At 37.6% G+C, this 17382-nt stretch overlaps 1 protein-coding gene across 1 annotated transcript in view; it reads right to left on the bottom strand.

The window, feature by feature from the left end:
• KCNQ5 (potassium voltage-gated channel subfamily Q member 5) overlaps positions 1–17382 on the bottom strand; it is a 617705-nt gene that overhangs the window by 54923 nt on the left and 545400 nt on the right. Inside the window, exons 8-9 of the mRNA XM_062187575.1 lie at positions 15133–15227; positions 2108–2328 (exon numbers count right to left, since the gene is read on the bottom strand). Coding sequence (XP_062043559.1) covers positions 2108–2328; positions 15133–15227 — 316 coding nt within the window. The remainder of the gene's footprint in view (positions 1–2107; positions 2329–15132; positions 15228–17382) is intronic.

The following is a 17382-nucleotide window of genomic DNA, read 5'->3' as shown; positions in this document are numbered from 1 at the left end:
AAATCTTTCAAAAAAAAAAAAAAACCAACAAGAAGAGGAAATTTGGACACAGGTGTGTATGGAGGAAAGCTTCTGTGAAAGCATAGGGAGGAGAAGGCAGTCTCTACAAGCCAAGAAAGACAGCCATGAAACCAACCCTGCTGACACCTTGATCTTGGACTTCTAGCCTCCGGATGCTAAGAAAATAAAGCTCTGTTGTTTCAGCCTGTGGTAAAGTCTCTGGCACTTTGTTACGGCAGCACATGCAACTAATATAAGTTCTGTTTATAGTAGAATCTGTTAAACCTCACTAGACAGTCTAGGTCTGTGTGCGGTGCAGGCTGGCTCCCACGGTTAAGACCAGGTGCTCCTTTTGGTGAGCACCAGTTAGTTCAGGGGCTCTTGGGGTGGGGTAGGGGGGCAGAAAGGAGGCAGCATGTGAAAGAAAGGCTAATTTTAAATAGAAAAAAATCCTCTTCTGCTTCCTGATTACAAAAGCTATACATGCTCATTGCAGAAATATTAGAAAATACTCATACGGATGAAGAAAATGAAGAAATAAAATATGATTGTGTTCTCACCACTTGGAAGTAACTATGCATATAGTGTTGTAAATCTTTCTCAACCCTCTCCTAGACACACATGAGCTATACACGACACATAGAAATGTAAAATAAAGATGGAATTTTTTGTATCTCCCCATGTCAGTAATTTTCAATTTATTTATAGTATTATTTGTACTGTCTGATATTGTTTCATGACATCAATGATATTACAGAAATGGAATTGATGAGTGGGATGTGTCTAGGCTTAGGCATATGTAAAGGCTTTTGTATTTACTTTGCCGAATTGCCTTCCAGAAGGGACATGCCCATTTACAAGTATATTCAGTGAATCTACTTCAAGTGCAAAATGAAGTCCTGTCACCTGTTACTCTAGACCCAGTGCTTCAGCTCTTTCAGCTGAATTCCCTAGGGAGGAGAGGACAGAAACTAGAAGACCCCAAAGGTGTGCCACCGGGGACTCAGGACACTGCAAGTGATTTGATGGCAAAGCAAATAGGGTTGGGGACGTAGGCGTTGCCCACCTCAGCAGAGTGACAGTTGTGGGGAAGCACGGCAGAGCCTGTCCTACAGCTGAGATGGGAGAGAACAAATCCACGGGACTGGACTTGTGGAGAATGAAGTGTGAAGAGGGAACTTGCATTGCTCTCTTGAGAGTGGAAGAGCTATGTCCGAGAATCTCCGAGGAAGCTGGGAGGGACTCGGTGCTGAGGTCCCAGGCACTTCACTGCACAGGATCTGAGATCACTGTAATTATGACCCTGGATTGCTAATTTTCTCCCTTGAGCCTTCAGGGCCTGGGAAAATACAGGTTATCCTAGGGAACAAGAACAAAGTACTGATAGCCTTTGCAGTTTTCATGCATTAATGGAAGATGCTATTTGATTTTGGTTCTTTGCCCAGTATAAGAGATCCCAGCGGGGCACAGTTAAAAGGAAAGGCAAGCTAATCTTAAATGAAAAATAAAAAGCTTTATTTTATAAACATGAAAACTATGTGGCACTCAATAAAATGTGTTGGCAAGTAGACTTCTGCTATATAATCGTATCAATAAAATAGGTTAATTCCTCCTGGGAGAAGAACTTGAATTTCACTTATCATTGGAAGACTCCAAAGGAAGAATCAGCAGCAGTCTCTTTAAGGAAGACAAGCAGTAGCGTGAGTCAACGGTGGATAGAGTATGTGGCAAAGGGAAAGAGCGCCTTCCCTACTAACCAGAATGCTCTCTTCGCCTTCCTATCACGTGTGATGTTACAGAGCACCTGGTTGTCCTGTACAACACACACACATCAATAGTCACATTGTCTGAGAAGTAAATATGCTGCAGGTATGCGTGAGAAAATAACTACATTTGTCTTCTTTGAAATGTAGATTGGACGCTTCCAAAAGTAAACTTAGGCTCTGTGCCTTCCCTTAGGGCCATGGATAAATTCCCAGGAAAACAGTCATTTCTCTGGGGTAGCTTCCTTCAGTCTTCAGATAGCAGCACAGACAATGAATGGCTTCATGATCTCACTCACTACAGCCTATTTGGTTCAGAATGGTTATGGAAAAATGGGGCTTACCGTCTATCACTGGTTTTGGCTGAGAACTTTTGAGGCGCAGCGAGGGCCGGAAGCGGGTTCGGTCATTGAAGCTCCAGCTCTTCTGCACTTTGGTGGGGCTGCCTTCAGCTGTGATGTCGGTGCTCGGGGACCTCCTGTCACCTACCGAAGCTTGTCTGCTCTTAATACTCTGGCCCCTTGGGCTAGCCATGCGGACTCGCTCCTTAAAACTTAGCTTCTGACTGTGGAGAACAGAGGCACGATTAATCCATTTCAAGCAATTTTGTCCATTCCAATTGGGTACATAATTCGATGAAACTGTGTATGGTCATATATTTCAATAGACAAAATGTTTTCAGCGAGTAGGAGCATAGCAATGTAATTTGCCCTTATTGAAAATCTCTGTTTGCATTCATTTGATATCTATATACACACCCTCCTTGGTTTTATCACAGAAACTACTGAGACCAAGTATAGCAGTTTGTGCACAATTACATAGGAGATACAAAGAACTGGTTTGGAATTCATGTTAAAAAACTGTTGGGTGATTTTTAGCTTTAACCTCAACTTTTGAGATTTTTAAAAAAAATTTATTTTCTACTTGGGAGTATATCTCTTTGTAATCTAAACATTTCTACAGGAAAATAGGGAAGACAGTTACATTTATACCTACATTCAACATGCATTTTGTATTTCAGGCAAGATTATGATTTCAACAAATTCATGCAATCTCATAGCAGTCGCTAGCACTGCATACATAATATTAGACATACAACACATAACATTACATTTCTTTTATGCTTACATTCATTTTTGTGAGACAAAATGACACAAGGTAGAATAGCCCCAACATACAATGAATGTGGTGACTGGTTAACAGAATGAAATGTTAATGTTCACTATACCATTTCCTGCTATCAAACAGGTTATTGATTTGCTGTGGCAGCTACTGGTAAATTATATTTGTTCAGACAGTCAGTTCTTTGAGGTTTGCTGGGATTGAGCTGTTGTGGGCTGATAAAGGAAGCATGAGCAACCACCACAAAACTCCAAGTGCACCTTACACTTTCCTGATCAGGAGGTGTGGTGTTGATGAACTGGGAAAGGGCAGGTTGGACTAAGAGAGGCATAGGTTTTAGGCTCCTCGTCTCTAACATGGAGACAAAAATAGCCATGTAGCTAAGGAAGTTTGGCAGGACTCAAACGAACTTTAAGAAGCCTTGTGTGCTCATTCTATTTGTTTTTTTCTTTCATTTATGAAGTCCTTATGCTATTCAGTAGAAGGTGACACTGTTACCCATGTGAGAGGGTAGGGCGCTGCAGGGCCTGAGGAAATGATGGGGCAAGGGGTCCGAGTGGAGTCGCTTGAGCAGCTACTCTGGGTCATGCGGAAGCCTTTGTGGGGTGAAGTCACTGTACTCATGGATAAGGATTATCTGAGATGAAGTGGAGGCTTTGCCTTTTCCACTTACCGCAATGTCCACTGTCCCCAACTGCAGCATGCCAACAGCAAATGTGTTTAGTGGATATGTGTTTTGTAGCTAACAAGAGACAGTAACATTTATTTTTCCATGCCTAGTTGCTTAAACAAATGATATTCTAAAAAGGCACCACTTTTTTTGTGTTTACATGAAAAAAGAAATCAACACGAACTATGGTAGTCAGAGTACTGGTAACAATAAATGAGTGGGCCATGCAGCTGGCAGCTCCCATGTGGAATGTGGTCACAGCTAAGTACAGCATGACGAGCTGAAGGCACATGCAAACACCAGGCTGGGCAGCTTTGTGACGAGGTCAGGTGGGTGCAAGGGTTCTTTACAACAGTTCCATCAGTTGACGGATTTATCTCTGCTTGACAAATGCGCTATTAAATGATAGATTATTTTAAACAAGAGCAATAAAAACATCATAAAACAGCATCTTTTTATTCTCAAGCTAGGTTCCCCATGTCATCAAAAAGCTTTCAATTATTTTTTAAAAAAACTCATCAAAAGGATAAGTGCTTAAAATAGCTACTTTTCTTAAGCTTTTTTTTTTTTTAATTGTAAAAGCTTCAATTCGCATTTGGTTTCAATACATCTGTTCTATAATTTGAATTTATGATGATCTGGTTCAGGAAATATATGTTCACGTCTGTGTCTTTATTTAGTTTGGTGAATGACTCAAGTTGACATAGCTCTCATTGCAAGCATCCTCACTACCCTTGATCTTACCTATTACCTTTTCTAGAAGATGCTAATTAGCACAGGAGGTTGGGTTTATTAATCATCAAGTTATTTTCTAAAGTTTCCAAGATACATCTTTCCTATGCCAACTAAATGAATAAGATACTAATAAAAACATCATAAAACCATTAAATAGGAACTTTAGTTTTTCATTTTAAAATTTTTCTGCAAAAATACTGAAAAATGAAAATATCAGCGTCACATTCACCATGTTTTATTTACAATAACAGAATGTTTAAAAATTGTTTCTATGGTAATATTTTAAAAATTGCTCCTAAGAAACATTTGATAGTACCTCTACAAATTAATGGAAAATAGGAATAATATTCTCCAAGTCTCAATACCACTTAAAGCACTTAAAAATTGATGTAAATGAATTCTAAGCACCATTTCTCTTTTGACCTTCTAGAGTATGTGAATATTTGCTAATGTCTAATATTTTAAAAATTATCAAGAATCATTTAAAAACAAACTTAACATGTTGCACACTAAATTCAATTAAAATGTTATGTTTTCACTTTAAATTTTGACCCAATTCTATGAAAGTTAAGATTATGGAATATGATCCCAATTCAGAACTTCTTAAATCAAACTTTTTCTTTTTCCAAAGCAAAGATATGTTCTTCTGTCCTCTTAAAAAAGAAAATTTTTTTCTTTAGTTTTTCCCAGTTTTTCTACTTCCTTTCCCTTTTAGAAATCCATTTGATTGGATGACTATTAAACAGATTAGGTGGCTGTTACTGAAAATACAGTGATACATACTCTTCAATGTTTATTAAACTCTTCATTATTTCGTTGCTTTTTTTTGGTGACATCTAGAAACACGACTTTTGAGGAAGATTTATGTAACACTGTTTTTATGAAGAATGCCAAGAATTATGCCCAGGAGATCAAACAAGGAGGTGTCTCTTCAGAGAAGGTAACAAGGTTACTGTGTCCACTGATCGGAGCATTTTTCTTAACAGGCAGGCCCATGCTCCCAGCAGAGGGCTGTGCTCAGGGGAGCCTGCACCACCCCTGGGCAAGGGAATTCTTCCCTCTCTAGAAGCGGATGTACAGATTAGTCTAATAGCCTAGCATGCAGTCTACCCCTGGATGCTCCATGCATCATAACCCCACAGTAATCCTCCAGGACTTAGAATGCTGTAGCTATTGTTATACTTAATTAGGGTTTTAGCCCTTCCCAGAACAAGTGTTCTACAAATTCTCGCCTCAGGCACAATATGGCAACCAAGCCATAACAATCCAGTGCGTGCAGCAGCTCAGCAGTTGTCCAACCACGAGGAGGCGCCAGGGGGCTGACTGCCAGTACTACATGGGACCTCGCCTATTTGTTCAGGTGGAGGAGAGTATCAAAGCAGGCAACAGGCAATAAGGTAAATGACAAGCGCATTGAAAACTTCATTCAAAAGTCCCTAGGAAGAGTGAGTCTCTGAACAGGGCTCAGGTGGGGTGGCGGTGTACCCTGGTCATGCACCTGAGGTTAGTTGGCATTCTCAAATCTCATGTCAATAGCCGGGATGCTGGGTACCTCTGCTTCCTTGAGGTGTACATTCTGAAGAGCTTCTGCTTATTACTACAGAACTTACTAGGAGTGAGGGAAATAGAGCAGCACATTACTAAGCATTTCACCAGGAAAAGTGCTTAGCGATTTTGTTCTCTCTTAAAAAAACAAAACAACAACAACAACAAAAAGCCATTTGGCTTTATTGCTTTTCATAGCTAACTATTCAGACTATTTAAGCAGTGAGTACTGACTATGTAGTTTAATTGTGCTGCTTGAAATATATCCAGTGCTCTTAATGGTTAGATTTAAGTAATTAGGTTTGAAATAGGCATTACAAATGATAATCTTCTATGTACTAGCATCTATTTCATATGAAAATAAGAATATAAATATATTAGGATATACCAACTCCTGTAAAAAGTATCAACAAAATATAGTGTAAATGACTGAGGAACAAAATATTCCAGAACTTTTAAGAATATTTATAGAAATCAATGAAGTAGACACAAATTGCTTTGAAATTCAAAAAACATAAGTTTTTGATTTATTTGAAACATCTATAGTTATGGTTCATATAGGTAACCCACTGTTAGAATACATGTTCAAAAAAATAAAAAACAGAATAAAAGACTCTAGGTTGCTAGTTTGTGCAAAGAATTTTTAAATTACCTTTGTTATTTAATTTTATGTGTATTTTTAAGACTGAAATCTTCTCTGTCAATAAAGGCGAACAAAAGGAGACACTGTTTTGAGAAGATTGTTTTTGAAACAAATGAACATTCTGCCCATAGACACAAGTTGAATATTTTGCAAAAGAAATAAATTCTAGTCTCACATAGTTTAGCAACACATGCAATCATTCATTGCACACAGAAGAAAGAACAGGAAAATAATGGAAAATAATGCAGAAGAAATAGAAGCACACAATCTTTTCCATCAATGTTCTAGTTTTCTCTCCCATGAGCCACACACTGCCACAGAACCCAATGAAGCATACACGTAGGCATGGTTCAGACAAAGCACTCAGTGGATCACAGCACTAGATTCTAACATAATGAAGAACAGCATCTGTGCCTAAACTTTGAAGACATGCATCTCTGTAACAGTCTCACAGGTACCTGTTAAATTAACGTTAGATGGTTTGCTGTCTAAACAATGTGTGCAAGTACTGTAGGAGTGCTTCATAAACTCCAGGTAAGCCGCTTACCAATGAAGCAGGTGTGTGAGTATGGCAACGACTGCTGATTAGGAAGACAGGGTAAGCAGAGGCAGTGAGATTTATGGATAACCCTCAAACCTTAGATGGTATGATTTGTTCTTGTAACCACAGAAACATAGATCGGAAGAGGTAAAAGCTTTCTTGTATCAATGTGATGACTCACTGACAACTATTTGATGACCTGGTCAAGGAGGAAGAAAGAAGGAAGGATCACAAATGACCTCAAGGCTTGAATACTTTGCTCATCTGGACAATGGGTTCACAGGTAAATTTCATTCTCTGAAAATGACAATTTACAGCAAACCAGAGAAAAAATGTTGTAAAGATGAGCTGGAAAAATTACTTAATCTGATGATTAATAAAATAAAATAAACACATTTACCACCACAATATGAGATTAGGACTGTTTTAATGGGAAGACAGAGGAAAAGAATGAGTAATTAGGTGATGCTAAAGAAGTTGTATTTATGGTCTAAGGAGAGGGAGAACAGAGTGGGCTCAATCGAGACTAATTGTACTTTATACCTGGCTCTGTACCTAAGAGAGCCAATGAAACATTATTTTCACTATTGCTTAGTGGAGCTAAAAAAGTTCTTTCAGAGACTGACGGTTTGTACTTTTAAAGAAAACTTTTCAGTCTGTCACAAACAATATGACAGTGTTCCCTAGCCCAAGATATCATAGATGAATTTTGTTTAAACATACTCCAACCTCAGTATAGAAAGACAGAACATTCCAAAGCAGGGAACACAGTTAACAAATGGTTGACCTCACTCTGTTCTGCAGGGAGAAAGGCCTCTCTGTGTATGGCCCAGTCTACAGTCGTGGCTCTCGTCCTCAGGGTGAGTGCCAGGCATTCGAGAAGGGTATTGGCTACTACATGGGGTTCATCTACACTTGGATTACCTCCAGTTTTTGGCACAGAGAAAAACCACGAGGAAGGACTTAGGATACTCCAGACTCTGATGTATCTGCAGGATCAAAATGTTGGCTCCCACTTGGGGTGAGGCTTGTTTATTCTGCTTATCTGAATCACCATCAATAACCCAATGGTCCCGAAGGCAGTAAACGATTCTACGGCGCTGCGGTTGGGCGTTGTTGTAACTAGTTTATTAGAAATGGGGTCAAGCATTAATTAACAATATCCAGACCCAGATATGTTCTTCTCCAAGGAAGAACTCTCATTATAAATGCATTTTGCTTTGTGCATACTTTGCTTGGGTAAGGGCAAATGTGTTATTTTGTAAGATGGTTGCTATTGTTATTACAATAATCTTGCTGCATTCATTATGCAGTATTATGAATTCCATTGCCTGTGGAGCACAAGAAGATGAAAGCTAAGGTAATATTAAAATGAGGACTTCAAAATGTATAATTTTTATGTGTCCATTAAAACATTTTTAAATGAGAGCTTCAGTGTACTTCCTTCAGATTATTGCAATGTTTTAAATTTTTAAATTTTCTTTTTTGTACGTTTCCTCTTTTCTCATTACTGTTGGTGTTTTTCTTTTCATATAAACTACTTGAGGTCAGGGACATTTTATTGCTCTCTTCAATAACTGCTGAACACATTCTCTGCCATAACTTTACATAGGGTGATGTGACAGGTTATTGGGGGACAGGATACCTAATTGTATGAAGCATGAGGCATTAAGCAAGATATTAAGGATAAGCAATAGCACTTGTTACAGGTGTTTTTTTCTAAATGTGCAATGACCACAGAGAAGCAAGAAATTTCTGTGTCTGATTCTCTAACTCATTGACCCAGTTCAGTGGTTCTGTGCATTCAAGCCTATGAGTTATTTTTGACAACTTAGCTCACAACATGAGGAATAGATTTAAATGTATTATATATAAATGAACATAAATAAATTTAGAAAATTTGATTGGTGGTCTTTGGGAATTGTGACGGCTTACTAGGTAGCTTATTTTTTGCACTTGTGGTCAGCAGCCTTATAGTGACACTTGGATTCTGTCCTTGTTTTCTGCTATAGTAACATACAGAGAATGTACAGTCTGTGTTATTCTGAGGTGATCACTCCTTTAGGATTGCAATGCTTATTCAAGCACCTGTACATACATGATTTAGAAACTTTTTCTTCAGGTGTCAACAGCTCCATTTGGGAGGATGAAACCAAGACAGCTGAGTTACTCTCAGATAGCTGTGAAATTCATGCCCAAGATGGTCTGTCCTTCCAATTTAGAGACAAATTACCCTTTGACATAAGTTGTAAATGGATAGCTCCTGAGACAAGAAAGCCTTTAACAATATCACAAAGACACTAGAACACAGCTTATAATGGCTATGATTTATTTTGTGCAGCTTTTTTCAAGGAAAGTTGTCATAACAGAAGAATTGTGAGATCTGTGCGGAATGTGAAAAAAGGCCTGTAGGGTTAGAATGGGTCAGTTTGTCTCCTCTGGTGTGTATGCAAAGAATGTCCTGAGACTAATGACTAGAATCTCTCTTTGGTCAGGAATCTTTCTACAGTGGAGAAAAGCAACTCTTTAGGCATGTACAATTTTTTGGAGATGTCACCTAGAATATCTAAGGTCTTTTTGCTCTAACTCTAAAACCAGCAAATAAGAGAGGATCTTTAATGCTGCCCCTCTGGGGGCTTATCTACCCAGAAGGAATGCTTGATGTTGTATATTCTATCCTATCTGCCTCCCAACAAAGATGAATACACTAATGTTTTGGTTTGGGAATCTTTTTAACCATTAATGTAATGCAGAAATCAGTAACTCAGAGCCTCATCACTCTAAGTGAATCCTGAAAACTAACTTCATCACTACATAAATACATTCTGATGAGTGTTATTATTATAATGGTACAAAGCTAGAGGAATAATCCTTCACTTCACACTGGCTCCATGTTGGGGTCCACTCTGGGCAGCTGGTTGCCTTAGTTTCCTCTACTGAAACAAGGGGCAATGATAGGGAAAACAAACAAGCTGTGTCCCTTCTTTCCTTCCAGGCACCTAGTGTTCTCTTGCTAGTTCTGCCTCTGCTATTAGCTTGCACCATTGGTGCCAGCATCCACTTGGCTCTCTTCTTCAGAGCTTTGTTCACAAATCCAGACCCATCCTGGCAACTCATTAACATAGATAAAAGCTTTCTGCTACTTTCTAGTCTCTATAGGTTTAACTATCTGCTATTGGTCTGATAGAGCATATAAACAAAGCCATGAAAGAGTGGCCATGAGTAATTTGGAGATTTGGGAGGGATATCTTCTTCCTAAATGATGAAGGGGGGTGCTGTTCTTTAGAATCAGATCACTTGAGTCAACCCCAGAAATCATGGGTCGGAGAAATCCCAGAGAGATGGTTAGTACACAGTATTACTCTTGGAAAAAAACAAGAAACAAAAAACAAAAAAACCAAAAAAATTCTTAGCCACAAAGGACTCTAATGAAGGGAAGCGTATGCTGGACTACTGTCTGGGCACATAAAATTCAGAAAAATTCTTTTCTTTGACTCTTTATCTTACTGTTTTTGAAACATTTGGATAAGATGTCTGGTTGGGAAAATGTCAGCAAAGAATAATGAAAGATCATAATTATTTTTGTGCCCAGAATGTTCTATGTTCTGCAGATTGTTAAAAGCAGTAAGTTAGGAAGATGATTCTGTTCCCAAGGGAGGGAGGCTAAAATCAATAGAAGCAGCAACCTTTGCCGGCAATCCTGGGAAAGGCCACTTCTAATCATCTTGTATTTGTGGATCGATCTTACTCACATGAGACACATTTAAAACATCTGTTAGGCATCAGATTTATAAACAAACATGTAGCAAAAGAGAAATCACAAACCTGCTTGTTGTTTCCCCTTGTTCTTTCCTTCAGGTGTGTGCAGACAGAAGAGAAATGATGATAAACCAGTGAATACATTTATAGCACTTGATAACGGCCAAATTGAAGATTGGGGAATCAAGTACCTTAAGTATCCCTTCTCATGCATGATCCGCAGAAACAATATTATTGATAATAAATGTACTCAACATCCTAATATATGTTCTTTGTATACAGATCTGAGATAGCACAACACTTATTTGGCAAAGCCCACATTGTCTGTATATTTCCAAAAACCACAGATGTGTGATCAGGTAAACTTATCCATGGCTAATAAAAGTGATTCTGAGCTAACTAGAATGACCTAAAGCTCTTGCAATGTTACTCATTACAATGCAGCTGTAATCTCTGTGGTTCACGCAGACTTTGGGGTTCTAAATTTGGATTCATTAATTTGTGACTGTGGCCTTAAACTTTAGTCATTTGTTGAGGCAGATTATTTTGGTATTGTGTAAAGTACGAATTCCCTTGGAGTAAGTAAGGTACATAGAAAATCAATGAGAATTCTTCCAGACGACTATTGGGTGGCATTTTTAATCATGCATTTCAGCAAATTTAGGTCTATGTGATGTGGTGCAGAACTCTTACACTCTGCAAATGTGTCTTTGGGCAGATACCTGATTTTCTTGTGGGTCTTGGTTTTCTTGTGAGGAAATCAAAGGCATTGGATCAGATAATCTTTGAATTCTGACTTCTTAAGGTACCAGCTACCATCCTCAGAGACTGATTATTCCCTGTAGCTTTATAAAACATCTGACTCATTCCCTAAAATAGCCCATTTATCTATGTTTCACCCTTTGCATAGCCTTGATTCTCTTTAAGAAGAAAAAAATTTTTCTCTCTATAAATCTGTCATTAAAATAAAACACTGAAATAGTGACTACTAAGACCTTTAAGGTATATGAGAGTACTTCAGAAAGTTTGTGGAAATTTCTTTTTAAATTCCATTTTCCATGAACTTTTGAAGTCCCCTCACAGTAAGAGATAAACTAGACCTGAAAAGAAAGCGAGTATTCATGGGGTTGTACGCCAGGCAGGTTTGACTGGGTAAGGCATACCCCTTCCTCTAAGACTGCTTTCCATGTTTAGTTGTTTCTTAGACCTGTTTTCGTCCTATTCTCTGGGATGAGCTTGTGGAGTCAAACCATTCCATTGCATCTTCAAAACTGCAGGGACCCAGCATGGAATTGATGTTTTTAATGATAATAATACCACTGATGATGATGTGGTTGGTATTAAGATTTAAAACTGAAGCCCCTGATTCTCCCTAAATTCCTCCTCTATTTTACTTTTCTCATTGGCACTTTCTGACACCTAATATATTCTACATTTTATTTATTTATTTTTATTGTTAGCATACTTTGAATATATACTTCCTGAAGCCTGAGGTTCTTTTTCCCTCTTCTGCTATTACATTCCTGGTGCCTTGCTCACAACACATGTTTACTGAATAATTGCTGAGTGAATGTATAGATGAATGAATGATTTTTCCCTTCAGAAGTTCTTAGACTAAATACTAAAGGAAAATATGAGGGTACTTCAAGAAGTCCATGAAAAATGGAATTAAAAAAGTTCCTTGTGGAAAAAAAAGTTCATTGTGGTGCAAAAAATTTGAAATCCATGCAGTTTTTTTTTTTTTGTAACTTACATTTCCATGAACGTTTTGAAGATTCCCCATACCCTATATAAGTAAAACTAAGTTTTGGTCTATTTCTCACTGTATTACTCTGTAACTCAGTAAGCTAGCATGTATAATTATACATGTAAAAATATCCCTAAGTCATGGTAAATTACTCTCCTCACAAACTTACAAACTTGATTAAAAAAGGTTTGCTTTCAAAAGCAAAGGTTCCAAACCCAGCTTCAGGGAGTCTGTGAATACATTAAAATTGCAGGCAAAGTTTTGAGTTTTTGTGTATCAAATATTATTCTTGGGAAAGAATCCATAATTTCTACCACATTCTCACTAATTTATGAGGAACAGCAACAGTAATTAGGAACTACTGCAATTTGAAAGAATGAAGTATCCCTGGAGAGAGAGGTGTTGGGACATCCAGATTCCTATGAACTTCACCAGCGACTGCTGTGTCATTTTGAACAAATAACTGTTCTTCAGTCAATGGGGCTGAGACTCACAGGTTAATGAGGCTGGCAGAGAAAGGAGTGTGAGTGGGATGGTTGATAGGCACAGTGGAACAGGATGAAGACAGGTGTTTGCATAAATCCTCCTCCACCTTCACCCCCACTTAGAATAGGGAAAATGCCACAGAAAAAGCAAGGTATTATGTAAGTGCAATAATAACTGATGCACTTGGAGAATCTGACTCACTATTAAATAGTTTTTCTAGGCTTCAGAATGACCTTTAATCCTAACACTGCAAAAAGAGGGAAGCCAAGTAACCACACCTGACAATAGACCACTCATTTCTGTTGCCGAAGAAGCCTCTATGATTTTTGTACTAACCTTACTCTTCTATAATTGTCTATCAAGCCTCACAAAGATAGGACATATAATTTCTATTTAATTCCCATTTTTGATTCATACCCCCAGGAAATAGATGGCACGAGAGTTACCTTCCTTTTCTGTTTTTTTTAATAGCAAAACTTTGAAAGTTTCTAATATTTTATAATAGAAATTCAACTAAATTTCTATTTTTAAGTGAAAAAAAGGATTCTCATCCACACATTGACTCAAGAGCATTCATGCCTCAATCCTTGTGAAAGGTTCCATCTTTTCTAAAATCCTGTGGTCTAGGAATATCTCTGTCCCAGGTGCTGACAGAGTTCTAGCCACCAACCTGTAGGAGATATATTCTGTAGGAATCACCTTGCTCAGCTCTTGCCCTTTTCCTTGTGAATGGAAAAACTAAGGCCCAAGGTAAGACAGGGAATTAACTTAACAAATCCCATTAGTTAATGACAGATCTGCTACCTCCTATCAGTGTACATTCTGCTGCTTCACGAACCTCTATTAAAACTGCAATGCCAGGGAACAAGTCATGAAGATTTCCCCATCTGATATCCCTCCCACAGCAGCAAGAACTAGGTGGTTTTCCCTGGCGCCTTGAATTCCAAGCAGCCAGTAGGATTAAGTGTTTTTTATTTTTTTTGGAGGGGGGAGTAGGAACAGGGAGGCTATGAAGGGAAAGAGCTGGTGCTATAAAACACTAAGTCAGATAAGCAATTTAAAAAGTTTTGAACAACCTGGACAACTGACTATTCTAATCAAGCAGGGTGATTCACAGAAAGTCTTTCTCATGACTTGCTTTGGTATTTCAATGAGCACTTCTTTAATTAGAAGGTCATTAGGGCTTAACATGTGCTCTGCTAGTTGAACTGGGAGTCCAGGATTTCAGAACTAAAGGCTTTAAAAAACATTTAAAGATTACTATGGTAATCATTATTACTGCTTGTAATTTTCTCTGGTTCTCTTGTCCTTCCAGGCACATGGTATAACTGCACCTCCTCATTCTCTCTGAATTCAGCCATAGCTGGTTGGGTGATTTGTTTTACCCAATGAAATGTTTATGAGAATAACATTACTTTAAAACTGTGAATGTGAGTTTTAAATTTTGATATGATTGAGCTCATTGCCTCATTTAAACTGTAATCTTATTAGGACCCTGATTCTTCTCTTCATTTGCTACTGATATTAGTTAGATCTGAAAGTGAAGGCTTGGAGACCCTTGAAAGGGCTTCATATGAGAAATAACTTTGATAGATTTAAATTTGCAAAGACATATGGAGGTATGTAAAAAAGCTAGTGGAAAATGGAATTAAAAGGCAGGTTTATTTTGATACAAAAATTTGGAAATTTGGAATCCATTCTTTTTTTTCCTAGAAGCATTCACCATTAAGTTTTTCAAGACCCCTCATATTGCTCTCCAAACTCTCCCCTCTTGGGATCAGGTGATTTGTTGTTCAAGAGCCGTGATGCTTGCACTTAGAATTCCAGAGGGCATCATGAGATGAGATACCAGAAAATAAGCATGGGATAGTAGAAAGAAATTCTCTATAAAAGTTTACATTCCTTTAATCTTTAATTCTGGTCTGTGGATGGTGAGGAATGATATTAAGTCCATTTAGGTTCATGTCTGGGTTGCTATTAAACAGGTTTGACTCTCTCCAAGAGCAAAAAGGAATAGGACAAGCCAAACATCAACGTGTGTGTGTATGTGTGTATATGTATGCTTGTTTAATAAACTTGAAAAGACTGAACTACAGCACCAGCTGTCACACTGATACCTACTTGGTAGGGCTGCAGGTGTGCAAAGCCTTCAAGTGTGGCTTCCAGGTTGCAATGGAAACAGATTTCTCGTCAGCTGCATAGCTACGCCAAACACACTGCACGTGGCATGCATGGGCACATGAAAAAGAAAAGAGCAGGAGACAGAATGAAATGAAGGAGGAGATTATTAAGTTACCACACATTAAGAATCTTTTCTTTGTCATACTTAGCCCTGATAAATGTCCACAGGAGGGAGACTACTTTGGTATTTTCAGCTGTCTGTTAAACATATTCTGCCACAATCAAAATCAACAGACTTGTCTTTCAAAGTATCAAGAAATATACTGTAATGCAATTTTTGAATTGGTTAGGGAAAGATACTATATTATCTGGAACAAGATACTATATTAACTGTTATAACCTACATGATCATAAACGGAAATTTTAGTTATTGATCTTTACTAAAAGTTTGATAAGATAGAGGCAAAGGACTACTGCAATCTCACCATGCAACCAGTAAACTAACTAGTAAGCTAAAGACCTCCAGGTTATGTTAATGATTAATGAAGCTGAACTACGCAATATCTCTAACGCTGAAAATGAAGAAAGAGATAACAAGAAACAGCTAAATAATAAAGGGGAAAATGTGTTCTTTAGGAAAGCACCTAAAGAATTAATGCCATGATCTGAGAATCTGTTTATAGCTCTTTGATGTAAAACATAAGCTCTGTCTACTTCATATAATTATAGCTGACATACATAATACAAAGGGTTTTCATGTGATCCTCACTAAGTGTGGATTAAGACCCATATTTTGTAGATGAGAAAATAAATACCCAGATAAATAAAGAGGTTTATACAGAGTTGGCAGAGTTGAGATAATATCTCAAATTGCTTGGCTCTTGGTCATGGAATCCATCCACTGGGCTTTTCGCTGATGCTTGATGACTGTTTGAAAAGCTTCCATCTGAACTATTCATTTGAGAAAAAGCCTGAACTCACTTTTACTATAGCTCACTATAGCTTTTGATAATTTTTTCCTTTGTAATGAATCTGCAAACATTTCTAATGACCAACTGTTTAATCCAATATCCTCAGAGAAATTATCTTATTATAATTAATCACTCAAAGCAGCCTAGTTTATGTGGTAAGTACATTTAAATGGATCATATCTCTGCTTTATAAGCATCAGTAATGATTTCAAAGCTTACAACGAAGAAAAATGATCTAATTATATTTCTTTTCCTGAGGATACATTGAATAAATGTATGCTGAATAAAAGGGTTAAAAGCTGATAAACTACTTTGGAAAACTGCCTGGCAGTATTTATTAAAGATGATCATATACATAACCTATGATACAACCATGCATTTCTAGGTATATATTCGACAGACATGCTTACATGTGTTTGCCAAAAGATATGAATCATGTTTTTATTTCTTAATAAACTGGAGCCAGAAATGCTCAGACACCTAGCAACAGTAAGAATAGACAGAAAACTTGTGGTATATTCATGTAATGGAATACAACATGGTAATGCTACATTATAATTATGCTCAACAATATGAATGGAGTTTCTATGAATATACCGAGTGAATGAAATATGACACAAAACATATCCATAAAGTGGAAAACCGTAGGACACTAATTTAGGCTGTTAGAAGGTAGCATGGTGGTTACCCTTGTGGGACAGTGATTCAGAAAGGGTACGTTAGAAATCATTTTTGGTTTATATGAGTGCTGGTTATACAGAAGTGCTCAGTTCTCTTTTGCATGCACATTATATGTTCAGGAAGTGACAAAAGCAACGAGAAAAATGTATAGTAGAACCTGAGGGATTTTTTAAAGATATTTTTAAGGAAGGCTTAAATGCCTGGAGGCTTGCTCACATGGTGGATGTTGATTTAATCTATAAATCTGGAACTCTGTTTTAGGCATCTTGACATCTTATAGATAATAAAGCATATCATCTTGAAATGTCAGTCTTTACAAATACATATAATTTATAGAGTGATTGATAGAATAATTAATGAAAGCACATGATTTATCACTGTAACTTCTGCAGTAGAGAGATGCAGAGATTCTACAATGAATGTAAGGACATACATGATTGCTTTAATGAAACAATTTTTCATAGAGGGCATCACACACATGTGAGCTCTGATACTTTGAAAGCAAGACTCATATAGAATGAGAGGCATACAACAAGTCTGTAAGTTATTAGACACCTGTGGAAGAAATCCAAAACAACAAAAAATGGGACTCAGGCAT

This window comes from Lepus europaeus, chromosome 3 (genome assembly GCF_033115175.1).
Source record: "Lepus europaeus isolate LE1 chromosome 3, mLepTim1.pri, whole genome shotgun sequence".
NCBI lineage: Eukaryota > Metazoa > Chordata > Mammalia > Lagomorpha > Leporidae > Lepus > Lepus europaeus.
This window is presented reverse-complemented; position numbering and strand designations above follow the sequence as displayed.